Source organism: Molossus molossus, unplaced genomic scaffold (genome assembly GCF_014108415.1).
Source record: "Molossus molossus isolate mMolMol1 unplaced genomic scaffold, mMolMol1.p scaffold_m16_p_12, whole genome shotgun sequence".
Lineage (NCBI taxonomy): Eukaryota > Metazoa > Chordata > Mammalia > Chiroptera > Molossidae > Molossus > Molossus molossus.
Window position 1 is genome coordinate 37,029,352 of NW_023425347.1, and position 16,161 is coordinate 37,045,512.

The window sequence follows — 16,161 nt, forward strand, 5'->3', positions numbered from 1 at the left end:
CCTGGAGTCTTAGTTAAACAAAAAATAAAATCAGTTAATCATTTAGAAAGGCCAGTCTTTTTTTCCCCTGAGCCTTCTTCTTGGGTTGAAATGGAACGAAACTATATAGCCTATGTATGCATTGGAATGAGTTTAGAACTATGTCTTTTATTTTTTACTTGAAGCCTTATGAAAGTTATAACCATTTACTTTGAAGAACACCCAAGACAATAACTTGGAAAGCTGCTTTGATGAAAGTAGAAACTTATAAACAATAAATTCAATAGATCTCTGTTACAAAACCGGTGTCAGGGGAAAAGGATAATACCCACATTTTAAGGTTAACTGTTACAGTAAACAAAGATCACTTTGAGCATTTGCGGTGGGATTTGATCTGTAGTACAGTTAACCAAATGGCTAGAGGTAAATAATTTTACAATAGAGGCATCATATATAAGATACAGATTGATCTTTAGTCATAAAATAGCAATCTGTTCTGAACAGATAAGGAGAATGAAAAAAATAATCAAAGTAACCTAACAATTGCTTCATATGGACAGTTATATCAATCAGACTGAGCCTCCTCTTTCTCTACTTGGGACTATTTTTTCTCTTCAATAAGAGGAGCTTTTCCCGTCTCTTTGATTTGACTTTGGCCTTGTCATTTTTGCCTTTAAAGACATCTTAGAAAATAATTTTTATTATTTTATCCATAGCCTGAACTTACGGGTTTTCTAATTTCCCCTCAAAATGAGTGTTATAAAAGAATTTTGGCTATTTATTATGTAAAAATATGATCCATAGTATGCAAAAATTCAAAGCACTTTGAACAATTTTGATGTTAATTTGTTTTTATTGGTATGTTTTTGTAAAGTGCAAAGGGAATGGGTATTATATCTAAGAATGAAGCTTTTGTTCATAGTAATTTTGTTCCATTCTCTTTGCTGTCTGCTCTCTTTTTCTTGTTTAAAACATAATGTGTTACAACTATAGTGAGGCAGATGATTCCTATCAAACCCATTGCTGTTAAAACTCCGTTCAATATAAGATAATCTTTGGCAACTACAGGAGCAGAATTTGGGGGAATAAACAATGATGCCTGGGCAATGTTAGAAACTGCAGACTTTAAGGAGTTCTTATCTATGGTTCGTATTGCCACATAGATTCTGTGGCTTTCTTGGGTCTCTCCATCAGGCTGCTGTTCAGGTTCATTTGTGAAGAGCTTTGGTGAAAACGTAAATATCTCCTTGGTGCCGGCTTGTTGAGGGTTTAGCTTTGATGTATTCACTAAAATGGCATTGTTAAAATCGTCTCGAATATTCTGTAGACTTTTACTCATCCTTATTTCATAGCTGTTAGCTGAAATTAAAAATATAAATGGGAAGGTTAGGCCACTTTGAGTAGGTTTTCTAATCTGTTATAAATGACTAATGAGAATAGCAACAAACATCACAAACACCTAGGAACAAGCAAAACAAGAAACGTGCACACGAGCAAACCTTGAATGCATTATCTGAGAACGCATATTAAAACCTAAACAAGAAGGGATTGTTTTCTGAATAGTAAGATTCAACATAATAAAGCTATTTTCTCTTATTTTATGAATTTTATGTGATTCTACTAATAGTGCCTCTAATTTCAATTTTAACAAACTTATTGTAAAGTTTAAATGGAAAGTAAATAATCAAGATTGGCCATAGAAAGTCTAAAAAATAGCAGTATAGAAGGACTAAACTTATCAGATATAAAAACACCATAATGCTTTAATAACTAAAAAATTGCAGTAGTGGTACATGAATAGGCCAAAAATACATTCAGGAATTTAGTTTAGAATAATAGAGATGAATTCATTATTGGGGGGAAATACAAATTTCTTGATAATGGTATTGTGACAATTGGGTAAAAAGCTAGGGGAAAAATATGATCCATACTACAAACCTTTTTTTTTTTTTTTTTCAGGATAAACTCCAAAGTGATAAAAAAGTTTGATGTAAAAAATAAAAACATTGCCCTGGCTCAGTGGTTAGAGCATCAGCTTGTGGACCAAAGAGTCTCAGGTTTGATTCCCAGTCAAGGCCACAAACATACCTTGGTTGCAGGTTCGATTCCTGGCACACGGCCGCTATCAGGATCGTGCAGGAGGCAGCCAATAGATGTGTCTCTCTCACATCGATGACTCACTCTCTCTCTCTCTCTCCCCTTCCTCCCTCCCACTCTATATAAAAAATAAATGAATAAAATAAATCAATAAATAAATAAAAATAAAAATCTTAACTATTTAGTAGGAGACATGGGTGAATTCCAGTATAATCTTGAAGTGGGAAAGGCTCTTCTAAGTAAGACTCAAAGTTCAGAAGCCATAAATAAAAATTTGATAAATTTGAATACATAAAATAAAAAAGCTTCTGCATAGGAAAAAACACACCTCCTAAGCAAAATATATACATCCATGTTAAGATGTGAAAAATGTTTGCACTTTAAATAAAATGTAAAGCTTCATTCTGGTAACAGCTGAGTGACTTCTCTTGGATGAACTCTCCAGAAGGATGACAAGTATAAGCTCCAAAGAAAGAAAAAAAATACTAAGAAAAAAAGCACTGGACTCGGATAAACAACAGATAGACGAGGAGAGATAACCTTTAAAGAAGGGAACCAGAGTAGAAATGATTTATATTTATATAGCTTTTCCTTTGAGGACACTTAACCACTTTGGTACATGTAGTTGACACTGAAACAAAAAACCACTATCTTAAAACTGGTCTGAGAAGTCAGAGGACCAAGGATGCGATTTCCAGACTGGTTGAAAATGGGAGGGGACAGAGAAGGATGAGCTCAAAATACATGTATTAACTTCTCGCAAATCATTGGGAGACCTCTAAATTATGCATGTGTGGGCGAAACATCAAGGGCTCAAGGGAAAAGCAATAGCTAGAATGCTGAAAACTGAGCAGAATTTTATGCTATTGCCCACCCCAGGGGAGATACAGAGTTTGGAGTATGATTCTCCCCAAGTTAGAGGAGCTTAATACATACCTTGAGATGTTCTTTTAAACATTAGAAAAATCCACAGATTAGGAATGAAGATTGTGTTCCGGAATTAAGGGATATGCCCTAGGATTAAGAGCCAATTAAATAGACAAACCCTAGTCAAAAGTAAAATCAAGCCTCCTCAAAGTCAAGATCATCCAAGATATCTACTAGAAAAATTGCAAAATCCTCCAGGATAAAAAACAGATTCAGGAGTCTATAATTTGATGTCACATGTCCAATATATAACAAAAAAATTACTAGCCATGTAAAGAAACACAAAATGTGGTATGTCATTGAGAAAAAACATCAGTAAATATAACAGAGTCACAAATGATTGAGATTTGAAATTAATAGACAAGGACTTTAAAATAACTATCAGGAATGTTATAGGTCTTCAGAAAATATTGGATATAGTGGATGAAGAGATAGAAAATTTGAGAAGAGATGTGGAAACTTTTTATTTATTTATTAATTTTTATCCTTACCCAAGGACATTTTTGCATTTATCTTCAGATAGAGTGGGAGAGAGAGAGAGTGAGGAAGAGAGAGAGAGAAACATCCACGTGAGCGAGACACATCCACTGGTTGCCACCCACACGACCCCAACAGGTACGTGCAACCAAGGTACGAGGTACATGCCCTTAGCGGGAACGGAACCAAGGACTCTCTGATCTGCGGGTTCTAATCACTGAGCCAAATCGGCCAGGGCAATGTGGAAACTTTTAAAAGAAGCAAATGGAAATCCTAGAATTGAAAAAGTCTACAATGAAAAAATTCGTTTGAGAGAATTAAGATTGGCTTGGGCACAACAGATGAATAAAGAAACTTGAAAACAGGTTCATGAAAATCATTCCAAATGAGAAACTCAGAAAAAAAGGTAGAAAAATTAAAAATAATTTCAATGATTGCTAACAAGGCTTTAGATCCACTGACATATCCAGTTAGTACATGAAATATAATATAATTAATGTAATACAATATGATATGATATCTAGGAAGAAAAGGAAAATAATTTTTAAAGATAATATTTTGAATGGTGGTTGTATAAGAACATGATGGCGTCAGAGGAAGCCTTATGAAAGTAAGGCTGTTAGGTAGGTAGGGGTAGACAGGGCAGGGAAGGAGGCTCCAGGGTAGTACTTTTTGTGGCCTGGCCCCACTCCAAAGGCTCTGCCCAGGCTCCTGGCATTAGGACCTGGCCTCTCTTCTCCTCCCACCCATACGTATGGTCTTTACACCTTTTTGATATCTGTTGCTCCCAAAGTCTGAACCATAAAAATGGTACCGTGTTTCATGTAAAATGGCTTTTTTGACCATTTTGTGCCTTTTTTCTCTCATTAAAGGATTATAAATTCTTGTAGTGCAATGACCATCTTAAATTACATCAATATAATGTTTAGCTCTGTGCTGGGAACATAATAGTTGGTTAGTAAATAATATACTTTCATATTAATTTCTGGAGAAAACCCAAAGAAAATGAACTTTATAACAGAGATACAGATCATGCTTGGTACTCAGTTTTAACAGTTATTTTACCCCAGACTTTTAATGAAAACTCAAGGAAATAACCCATTTCCATAATGCCTGGTCCATATACATGTGACCCTTGAACAGTGTTAGGATTGATCCCCATGTCGTCAAAAATCCATATATTTCTGTTGACTCTCCCCAAACTTAAGTATAGCCAGCCCTTCGCATCCACAGTTTCCACCAACCTTGGATCAAAGACTGTACTTGTGATCAGCAGTGGGGAATCTGAGGTTGAAAAAAATCTTAATTTGGAATACGAAACATACTGTTTTCTATCCACAGCTGGTTGAATCCATGGATGTGAAATCTGCAGATAGGAAAGGCTGCCTGTATTTATTGAAAAAAAAATCTGTGTATAAGTGGACCAATGCAGATCAAACCTGTGTTGTTCAAGGGTCAATTGTACATTCCTAAACACAGTGGTGATCTGGTAATGTTCTGTTTGTTCTATGTAATTAGGCATCTTTTCTAGGCTATTGTGTATGATGAAGAGCCAGTACCTGGATGTATACTGATATATTTTTCCATATGTGAGATGTTCATTTATTGCTAACAAGGCTTATAAAATATATGTAGTCACATTTTAAAAATAATTGTAAAGACAGAGACATTACCCCCCCCCCCCATTGTTTCTAATTCTGGCCATACAGGTGAGGATAACACCTTCCTAGACAACAATTGGTGAAAAACAACAACAACAACAAAAAAGCATCCAAATCACATGTTTATGAGTTAAACAGATACCTTCTCACTAGTTGGTCTACTCATGGCTAGTTGGTCAATTTTAGCATTGCTGAGTCATTAAATCTGTTACAGCTGAGTGATCTCAGCAACTTAATACATATCCAGCCATATCCCCCACATATCTTTTGTGGTTTGAGGTTTCAATATTATATTGAATCATCGTGCTCATCATTGAGGTCTCTCTGTTAGAGTGAAATTCTCTCTATTTCCTTCTAATGCCCTTTATGATAACAGTTATATACTAAAGTCCCATTTGGTTGTATTTATTCTTTTCAATAACTACTAATTCCACACCTTCACTTTCTTTCTAATCTTTTAATACAGTGGCATAGTTGAAACTATTGGGATTTTTGGAAAGAATGGTTCCCAGTCGTAACGGGAGTGTGAGCTTCTGTTTGTCTCTTTCGACACACTACCACGCTTCTGATGCGGTGAGGAAAAGGGACAATACTAGATAGCAGGCATCACTCTTACCTTTAAATAGAGATGGGAGTGAGTGTTTGTGGCCCTTACACCAAATGAGAAGCTAGAGAAGTCTCTGGCGATGCAAACCAGGAGCCCAGGAAACTTACTGGGCACACCTTCTCTTCCTTCTGATTTCATATGTGTCATTTCATTTCTTCTATACAGGGCCTTATGAAGTAGATAGTTTTAGTCCTGTTTTCCATATAAGAAAACAGAGGCCAATAGAATTTAAGCAACTTGCTAAAGATCAATCAGCCAAACTTAAAGCTAGAGTGGGAATGCTTTTTTTTTTTTACATGTAAGCTACAGGTGTTTCCACTAGACAAGGGGCATGTCCATGCTCAGTTTTAATCGTTTTACATCTCCAGCCTTTAAATTTGGAGAATCTTTAATTCAGGGTATAAAGTATTTCACTGGAAAGAAGAGAGAAGTTTGATGAAAGAGGACAAAACTACTATACTGACTTTCTCAGCAACACAGAATTATTTGTAATTGAGACTTCTTTGTCGATGTCATGAACAGAGAATTATAAGCCAAAGAAAGATGGCCCATGTTGCAAGCAAGACTGGCAAAAATCCAAAGTGGTCACTATTATTGACAGATATTGAAAAAATCGACTCTCAATAGAGAAAGTTGGCTCCAATGCGATTCCAGTCAGAAGGGTCGGGAAATAAACCCTTTAGCGTGTAATCAATGATAACCCTTTTTTGGTGACGGCAAAGTTGTTGAAAAGGTTATTCTTTGAGGAAAATGATTGTGTTGACACGGAGATCCAAAGATGAGGCAGGTGAAAGCCAGAAAGCTGGGAAGTCAAGAAGGAGTGTCATCACTGTCCACCCAAGCAAGGGCGAGAAGGCCCCAGGCCAGCCTCCCTAACGACAATGATGGCCAGTCTGCGGAAGGAACGTGCCCCAAGTGTTACATGACTTACGGGAATTATTTCCTTAAACCATCTTCTAAATCGGAACAGTCACTGTTTAATCTGCTGAAACCCTCTTACCTCCAGTACCAGAAGCCCATGCTCTGTGATGCAGAACCTTGTCCGCTAACAAGAGCACCGTGACATGTGCTATTCACGTCTGCAGTCAAGGTTCCTGTCCGATTAGCGCTGGCCAGTTTACCAGGGCCTCTTCCGTCCTGGGGGAGCTGACCCGCTCCCATTCCTGGACTCCATGACGTAAGAGCCTTACCAACAACTCAAAGCTTTCCATGGCAACCCTCGGTCGCTTTGCCAGCTCGAAACTCCCAAAGTAATTTTTATGCGGTGAACACCTGATACAGTTATTAGGAATGCCTCCTTGTAGAAAAATAGGTAATGCAGCGAACAAACCTACCCTGACCCCGATCAAAGTCTTCTCCAGGTGCTGTCCAGGACAAAGTCACCTCCTCTTCCACTTTTACAGCTTCCAGGTCGATAACTTTGCATGGTGGATACACGTCGGGATGGGGGCCCGCCGGAACTCCCCGCACGGAAAAGGAGCCTCCCGAGCTGACTCGGCGAAAGCCCCCCTTTTGCTCCTCCTCACTCCTGCCCAGGGATTTTCTTGGGGCGTGCATCTGAATGTTCCCTGGGACAGCACAGAAAAGAAGAGCCCAAACAACAGATTGCAACCTCCTGAATAGCTTGTTTCTGACAGATCACTGAGAGAGATTTTAAAACTTTTTTCTTTACATTTTTAGAATAATGGAGTTTGTGTATTCCACAATTCATTCATTCATTTATTCATTCATTCATTCAATAACTATTTTGAGGGCATATCCTGTACCAGTAACCATGGACAAAACAGTACCACATGGAATGTATAGTCACATTAATAAACATGAATTTACAAATTGTGATAAACGTAAGGAGAAAAGGCAGGGTGCAATGAGAGAAAAATCACACAGGTTACGTAATTTAGTGTTACAAAGGAAGCTATGTTTAAGGTTTCCTAAAATATGAGTATGAGTCAGCCAGGTAAAGAGTAGAAGTAAGAATATCCGAGGCAGAGGGAAGAGGTTGCATAAAAGTCTGAGGTGAGGAAGAGCTTTGCAGGTTAGAAAACCTTAGTTGCAGCGAGGAGTATAATTGAGATGAGATGGAAGAGACGTTCATGCAGGACCTTGTGGGCCACTGTAGTGGTTTTAGGGTGTCATCTTACATGATGGGGGAAGCAGGGCAGTGGCAATGATCACAGTTGCTTTCTAACAGGCCACTCTGGCTGCTCTCGGTGGGGAATGGATTCAGGCACAGCGAGCAGAGGCCACTGAGATAGACATTGCCAACCGTCCAGACAAGAAGTGATGGCAGCTGGGGCTGGGTGATCACAGTGGAGAGGACGCAGAAAGTAGGCAGTTTGAGGTGTATTTTGGAGATGAAGTCAGCAGAAGCTGGTGGTGGGTTTGACTATGTCAAAGGAGAAAACTGATCAACAACAACAAAAAGTAGCTCCCAGGTTTTTAAAGTGAACAATTAGGGAGGAGAAGCAGACTAAAGTGAAGGAGACTAAAAATGTAAGTTTTACAAGGTTTGTGATTCCTGTAAAACATCTAATTAAAATGTCAAGGAGCCAGTTAGACATGGATTTGAATTTCCTAAAGAGGTTTCAGCCAGATTTAATACTTTTGAAGTGATGAATTTGGAAGTTATAGTCATATAGATATTATTAAAGCTATGTGGATTAATGATGTTATCTAATAAGAAATTCAACTGTAATGATAAATTGCACTTACTGAGTGCCTGGTACTTTTCTAAATATCTGATAAGTATCAGATATTTAATTTTCCCAGCAATGCTATGAGGAGGGTACAATTATTACCCACATTTTTACCGATGATGAAACTAAAGCACCCAGAAGCTAAGTAACTTGACCAAAGCCACACAGGCAGTGTGGCTCCAAATGGCAGAATGACAAGGTTAGGACTACGCTCTGAGAACTGGCCACAGTAGGGAAGGAGAAGCTGGCAAAGGAGCCTGACGGAAAAGTCCAGAGCATAGGAGGTAAGCAGGAGAGTGTCGTATCCGAGAAACCAGGAAATGACAAAGGTGAAATCAATCAGTTGTGTCGCTACTGCTCAAGTCAGGTGAAATGAGTGCTGCAGTGTGTCTGGATTTAACCGCGGGGAGGTCATAGGTGACCGGGGCCGGAGCAATTCCAGTGGAGTGATTTGAATGGAAGAGTGGTTTAGATGGAAGTCATTGCAGCGAACAGAGTAATACATTGGAGGTGAGAAAGTACAAACAGCAGGTTTAGATTAATGTCAAGGAACCAGAGGATGGGGACTAGAAAGGCGGATGGTAGCTGAAGAGGGACCAGCAAGAAGTACTTTAATATGGGAGATAATAAATCATGCTTGGATGCTGCTCAGAGGGATCAGCAGAGCAGAAACACAACGCAGAGCTCTTGGGCCCCGGGCTGAGCCGGTTGGCAGGGATCCAGGGCAGATCCAATGGACACACCAGCCCTTGGGGAGGAGAGGACAGGAGTAGATGCTGCTGTGTCTGGAGATTAGGTGGTGAAAACAGAGCAGCTCTCATTTTTCAATGACAGGTGTACTCAAGGTCATCACCTGGAAATTAGCTGATAAAGTGAATGTTATATATAGTAGGCATGCCTTGGGAAACCTAACTTTTTCTTTCTATGCTAGTAAGAGCCCATATGAAGGACACAGATAAGAGCACAGTTGAGTATTACTTTTCTAATCTTATGGTACACAAGATGCTGATATTTTTATCCTTTGAACTCATGGGTTTTAGAAAGATTCTAAGACCAGTCAGTAGCCTGTAAGCTCCTTGAGTGGAATTAAGTCTTATTCTACCTGGTGCCCAAGTTCCTAAGATTGAGCTTGTCACCTACCAGGCCTTCTGAAATCTTTGATTTATAAACGAAAGAGAGAATATTTATTTAGAAACCACGTATTATATTTAGACACAAAGTAAGTTTTTATGGCTGCTAAAGTACATGAAAAGTATTTATAAACATTCTGCAGTTTTGAAATAAAAATGCTTAGAAATGATTTTGCTATCATATTATAAAAGTGAGTAGAATATTTCTGTTTGTTATACTTTAACCACTGTTTCCTATCAGAAACGATAATAATGGTGTTAAAAAGATGTGTATCTTCTATTTATTTGGCCCTTTTCTCTTGCAGGAAGACATAACGTCTTCAGGAAGCATTTAGTTGTCATATTTTTTCAGGAACTCATTTTCTATGTGGGTTGCTTGGGTTATTTGCTTCTCTCTCTCAACTGCTAATAACTGTGTGCCTCTTTCTCTTGTCTAAACCTCTGTGGAGGAAATGCAGGAGCTGGGACTGAGAAAAGTCAATAATGGCTTTTTCTTTTTTATTTGTTAGTAATTCCGATGAAACCATCACACACACACAAAAGGTCAAAATAATGACTAACATGGAGGTAGGAGAAATCTATGGGAATGACCTATTGTCAACATGACTCTGCAGAGTAAAGAGGTAGTCAACAACTTAGGCATAGACTTAAGTCTAAAGAGTTGTGAAATTCTATCTCTCTCTTTCACCTGTCTTCCCCTCTCTCTCAAACACACACCCCACACACCCTCACACACTCATCGGTTATATACACATTAAATGATGTTATTCAAATAACTGATAATGATTCTTACCATTTGTTATGTAACCTGGTACATACATAGCATGACTCCCTGGAAGAGAGTGGCCTAGGGTGCTTATGCTGGGAGAGTGATTGACATGCACTTTCAAGCTATATCTACCATTTACAGCAAAGGAGAAAAAATACCTCGAGTAAATCCCATCATTTTTTATAACATCAGCACCTGTAGATATATAAGAAAAAAACTCACTGTCAACACATCATCACAATTGATCACTACTATTTAATTAAATCATTAATAAATAAGATTCACTTCCCTTATTCTTCCCAATTTGGCATATGGTGTCATGGTCGTAACTATTTTTGATATTATCAGGTGAATAAAAATCTAAGGGCTCCATAATTTTCCCCTTAACCTATGACAAATTCTTTTCTTTTCTTTTTTTTTAACATTTTATTTTATTTTTTTGTGGTATGTGCCCCTAGCAGGAATCGAACCCTGGACTCTCTGGTCTGCAGGCCGATACTCAACCGCTGAGCCAGACGGGCCAGGGCTGACAAATTATTTTCTAAAGACAAATGAGTTGGACTTGCTTCAGTGCTAAGCAAACATGGAATGATCACCTTTAGAGCTCTTCTTCCTGTCATTAAACTAATACTAGTTTCCCACGGAAACCGAGTGCATTTTTAAGCTTGTTTATAGTCACAGATCCTTTGAAGATAAAAGCGACCTGTTTGCGGGAAATTGATGTACATACACATATGCACATTTTCACATAATTTCAAGGGGTTTATGAATGCCCTGAATGCCTGATAAGAAAAAGAAAAAATTCCTGATGAAAAAAATATTTATGGTTGATTAAGAAAACTGTGATATCATTTAATTTTTTCATTAGAGGGTACATGGGACTGTTGCTCTAGATCGGAAGGGACTCACTGACTTGAAGTGTGACCGGCTTTGGTTCCACCCCTTGTGCCTTGCTTCAGGAGACCTTCTAAGAGCCTGGCCAGTGCTAGGCTTCTTTCCTTATGCACTGAACCTCGGAGAGCAGTTCAGTTCCAAACCAAGTCCATGGCTGAACGGCAGGAGGGCCTAGACTCCAGGGCAGCAGGGAGGTACAGCTTAGCCCAAGTGCAGATCCCATTCACTGTTCAAGTGCAGGTGGCCACACTGGGCAAGCAGCTTGTCCTGTTCTCATACCACACACCCAGCCCTGTGCTCTGGCATTGTCTCATCCCCGACGTGTGTTCTAGAGTCCCTGTGCAGGGGCAGGGCTGCTCCTTAACATGAGAAAACTAGGAGCAGATTTAATTACAATAACAAGTGCTAAGCAACTTACGATTGTAGTAGGTTTAGAAATTGTTTTTATGTACTGATTAGCGATTTAACGATGAATCAGGTCCGTCTTTGTTGAGAAATGATAATGGAAACTTTCTCAAAATTATCTTTTATTCACTAATTTTATGTAGCAGATAAAAACCACTTCTAATATAAAAATAAATATTAGACAATACATGTGAGCTAAATGTGGGCGTGGGGATCTGAATTTACACTTTAATGCCTGAACAATCTTTGTCATTGTTTCTTTCAGAGTGTAAATTTAGACATCAAATAAAATGGTTCTAGGGAATAAATATTAAAGCCAATTGAATCTATTCATGTGACTTTTCCCAAGATAACTGTATCTGTTCTCCTGTAGGCCAGAGGCTGGGAACATCCTGCAACGTGCACTCTTGGACTGTATACAAAAAATGAAAAGTGTGGCCATGAATAAACACTCAAGAGTTTGCAAGTTCATTTGGATCCATGCCAACAGACAAAACAAGAGGACTTCTCTGGTATCCCGCAGAGGTAGACTTGAACTAAAATCTTTTAAATGAACTTTTGTTTCATAAATGTCATATAAGATTGCCATGGCAAGATGCTAATGGGATGCCAAACCAGACTCCTAAAAATTTTATCTTTGGAACTACAGAGGGAAGGAATATGGTTTTATTATAAGACCAGACACTTGGGGCTGCTAACCAAGACTTTGAGGTCTATTGTCATTCTGAGAATTTAGTTTAGGGCAAACAACAACAACAACAACAACAAAAACCCCACACAGAACAGGAAGGTTAAACAACAAAGGAGTCAGAAGAGTTAGGAAGAGCCCGGATGCTGCCCTTTGCCGGCTCCATGCTGTGCTGACTGTGCTGTATGATAGGAAGCCCTGAAGCTCCGTGTGCAGAGTGAGTGCTTCAAAGTAGGGCTTTGTTTGGTTTTACTTTGTTTTCTCTGTGGCGGGAGAATCTCCATCTTGATTTCCCAGGCTTGCTGGTTTGGTCTTCTTGTGACCAAATCACACATGTGAAAGGCTCTGGCTATGCCCTCTTATCGACCCAGCTACTTGGCTAAAGAACGTCTAGGGTTGTCTTATGGGTCACAAGTTCAATTTCCAACTTTCTTTTCACTATTAGGTTAAAGGAGAGAAAATGGATTCACTGTCATTGCATCCCCCTTCTTGTTTCTTGGGTTTCCATTTGCTATTTTAATTGTTCATTCTGATTATTTCAGTGAATAGGAAAGCTGGTGAGTCTTAGTGGAAGACGGGTATGTCACAAGAACACAGACCTGCTCCAGAGTGAACTCACTGAGTGAGTGGGGCCAGTGTCACTGCACAGGTGGAAGCCGAGACCTAGTGACTTTTTCTCACCATTTTGCTCATGCACAGCCACTCTGAGGAGCGTCGTGGATGCTCTCTTTTCCCAAGCTCACGTTTGCTTTCCTTGGGCAGCTGCGACTTGTACCTACTTTGCACACCACTGATTCTATGAGAACCTCATAAGATTGGATGAGAAAAATAATTTAACTGAAAGAATATTAAAGATAACCTTAGCCCTGGCCGGTTTGGCTCAGTGGTTAGAGCATCGGCCTGCGGAACAGAGAGTCCCGGGTTCGGTTCCCGCTAAGGGTACGTACCTCCGTTGCAATTTGTCCCCGGCCCGGGTTGGGGTTGTGTGGGTGGCAGCCACTCTGTGTGTCTCTCTCACATGGATGTTTCTCTCTTTCTCTCTTCCCCTCTCTTTCCCTCCAGCTCTATCTGAAAATAAATGCAAAAATGTCCTCAGATGAAGATAAAAAATAAAAAAAAAAAAGATAACCTTAATACGGAGACTGCAGCATCACAACAACTTTTGAGAACATGAAAAATGACACGGCATTCATTTTTACCTGCTCCATCATCAAAAAGTTTCAGCGTAACAGGATCTTCGGTCTCCGGCTCAATAGTAGCAGTTACAGTGGCGTTGAGAACGGGATAAAACCCCTTTCTCACATTTGCATAGATCATCACGGGATGGGGAAAAGAGGTGCTGTCTTTTTCCACAAAGGCGTCCACCGTAGCAGGAGGCTGGGCTGAGCGGGAGGCGCGAGAGGTCACTGTCACTTTCAGAGCTTGACGAGAATGGTGGGTATTGTTCAGCACGTAAGTCCAGAGCCCGGGCTGCAAAACAAAGGGTTTCTGTCTAGTCAACTGTGAAGGAAAAGATAAACCCTTACTTTTAAAGCATAAATCTAAGCTCCTAGGGTTTTTTGTTCTTGTTTTGTTGATGTTGCATTTTTCTAAAATACTACAAAGGAATGTCAGGAATAGAAATACTGCTTAAGGGATAACAACTCAGTATTTACATGGCTCTCACAGTACAGACAATATACCTTCTTAGGTACCTCTTTAGGGAATTATACCCGGAACTTATTTGCAGAAAAGGACCTGTCTTGAGTTGCATTTTAGAAGATAATGATAGCAGTGTTTCAAAGCTTTCAAGTACTTTGCAAATATTAATCTGAGCCCCTTCACCCAAGAGGAGGCTCAGTGTTTTTATTCCTTTTATTTAACAGAGAAGATTACAGCAAATGAAGCAGACAGTTATGATTGACGTGGATGATCTTTACTAAAGGCAATAGTACGTATCCTACCTTTCCTCCACTTCCCCCAAACCCTCGCCATACCCCCAAATCTCAAGCAACAAAACCCACATACACTATTAGGGATGAAGAAAAGGAATACTCTTTTGTAATTGGCCAGGGTTCTACAATGTCTGTGTTGAGTAATTTATAGAAATATTGCTAAACATCATTCTCTTTGGCCTGTCTAGACTGCCTGAGGGCAAACCTGCAAAATGATGTCTGAAAGAACAAAGCTTAAGCTACACTGTAGTAAAATTTGTTCTTTTAATTAAACTGTACATAAATAGTCTTTCCTGCTGCTGCTCCTTCTGAAACCCTGGAAGTAACCAGAGGAATGCAATCAAGCAGGAGAAACGAGAGGAAACCATGGGTTAGGGTGTGCGTGTGACCCATTATGGGAAGGTAAGATGCCACCACTCCTTACCCAGACTTTTTTGTTGGGATTCATTTACCATTTTCCAGTGAAGTCACAATTCAAGCATCAAGATGATCTATCTATCTATCTATCTATCTATCTATCTATCTATCTATCTATCATCACCTATCATTTTAGCGATTTTCAGCCTTTTTCATCTCATATAAACTAATTACTAATTAGTTCATCACACAATAACTAATTACTAAAATTCTGTGTTACACCAAAAAATATATATTTCTTGCCAATCTAACAGAAAAATGCATATAATTTTGATTCATTCACACCAGACAGCTAATTGTGTTGGCTGTTGCCATTTTTTTATTTGAAAATCTAAGGGAAAAGAGGCAAGTGCCCCTGACTAAATAGTCAAGTATTGCATGTTTAAAAAATTCTTATGGCACACCAGTTGAAAATTGCTGACCTATTGTAATCATAACATTAGTAACAGATACGTGGCAGGAACCTTCACATCAAACACTTCTGTTTGGGTGTCATAAGTGTTTTCATATGGGGCACCTGATCCAGCCCAAGAGGTCAGGCAAAGGCAACGAGAAGTAGGTAAAATGCTCCTGGATCTTGTGCACAAGTGTGTGAAAAACATGATGAGTTTGGAGAAAAGTTCAGTAGGAGTGGAGCATAGGGTATCTGGGAGAAGGGTTAAGAGATAAACTTTGGCCTGGTTGGTGTGGCTCCGTGGTTGAGCATTGACCCAAGCACCAAGAGGTCACCGGTTCAATTCCCAGTCAGGGCACATGCCCAGGTTGTGGGCCAAATCCCCAGTGGAGAGCGTGCAGGAGGCATCCAATCGATGTTCTTTCTCATCGTTGTTTCTCTCTCTCCCCCCCACTCTCTCTTCCTCTCTCTCTCAAACCAATAAAGAAAAAAAAAAGAGATAAGCTTTGGCAGAAGCCAGAATATGAAGAGGTTGGTATATAAGACTAACCACATGGATTTTATCCTGAGACCACCAAAGAGTTTTGAATAGGAGGCAGGTTTGATCTGATCTGTGCTTCGGAAGGATCACCTGATAGAGATGATGAATGGATGGGAAGGATGCTAGCCCAGAGGCAGGGAGGCAGGGCAGATGCTCTCAACAGTGACCTGGGGGGAAGGAGGGCCACCAGTGCTAAGGAGGGACTGCACCCAGTGAGGGCGAGAGAGGATCTGGTCAATTCACCACCCTCCTTAGAACTTTTAGTGGTTTCCCTTTACTTTTAGGGAAACTCCTGCTCCTTTTTCAGCGGGCCAGAGCCCTTGCTGACGAGGCTGCCATTAATCTTTCTAGCCTCACTGCTCCCTCCACTCTTCTTCCCCTAAATTTCCACCTTGCATGCTGTTCGTAGGTCATCCATACCGAACTACTTGTAGTTGTATGAAGACCCATGTTCTTTTCCTCTGAGCCTTTCTATGTGCTATTAGCTCTGCTCAGAATGTCATTCACACTTTTGTCCCTGTTATCCTTCATACTTCCATTTTTAT

At 39.6% G+C, this 16,161-nt stretch overlaps 1 protein-coding gene across 1 annotated transcript in view; it reads right to left on the reverse strand.

Annotated features, from left to right (window-relative positions):
- Positions 1-684: 684 nt before the first annotated feature.
- Positions 685-16,161, reverse strand: part of LOC118626677 (calcium-activated chloride channel regulator 2-like) — a 43,876-nt gene continuing 28,399 nt past the window's right edge. Inside the window, exons 11-14 of the mRNA XM_036256683.1 lie at positions 13,530-13,800; positions 10,368-10,538; positions 7,083-7,316; positions 685-1,338 (exon numbers count right to left, since the gene is read on the reverse strand). Of these exons, the coding sequence (XP_036112576.1) occupies positions 896-1,338; positions 7,083-7,316; positions 10,368-10,538; positions 13,530-13,800 (1,119 nt within the window). The 3' untranslated portion in view covers positions 685-895. The remainder of the gene's footprint in view (positions 1,339-7,082; positions 7,317-10,367; positions 10,539-13,529; positions 13,801-16,161) is intronic.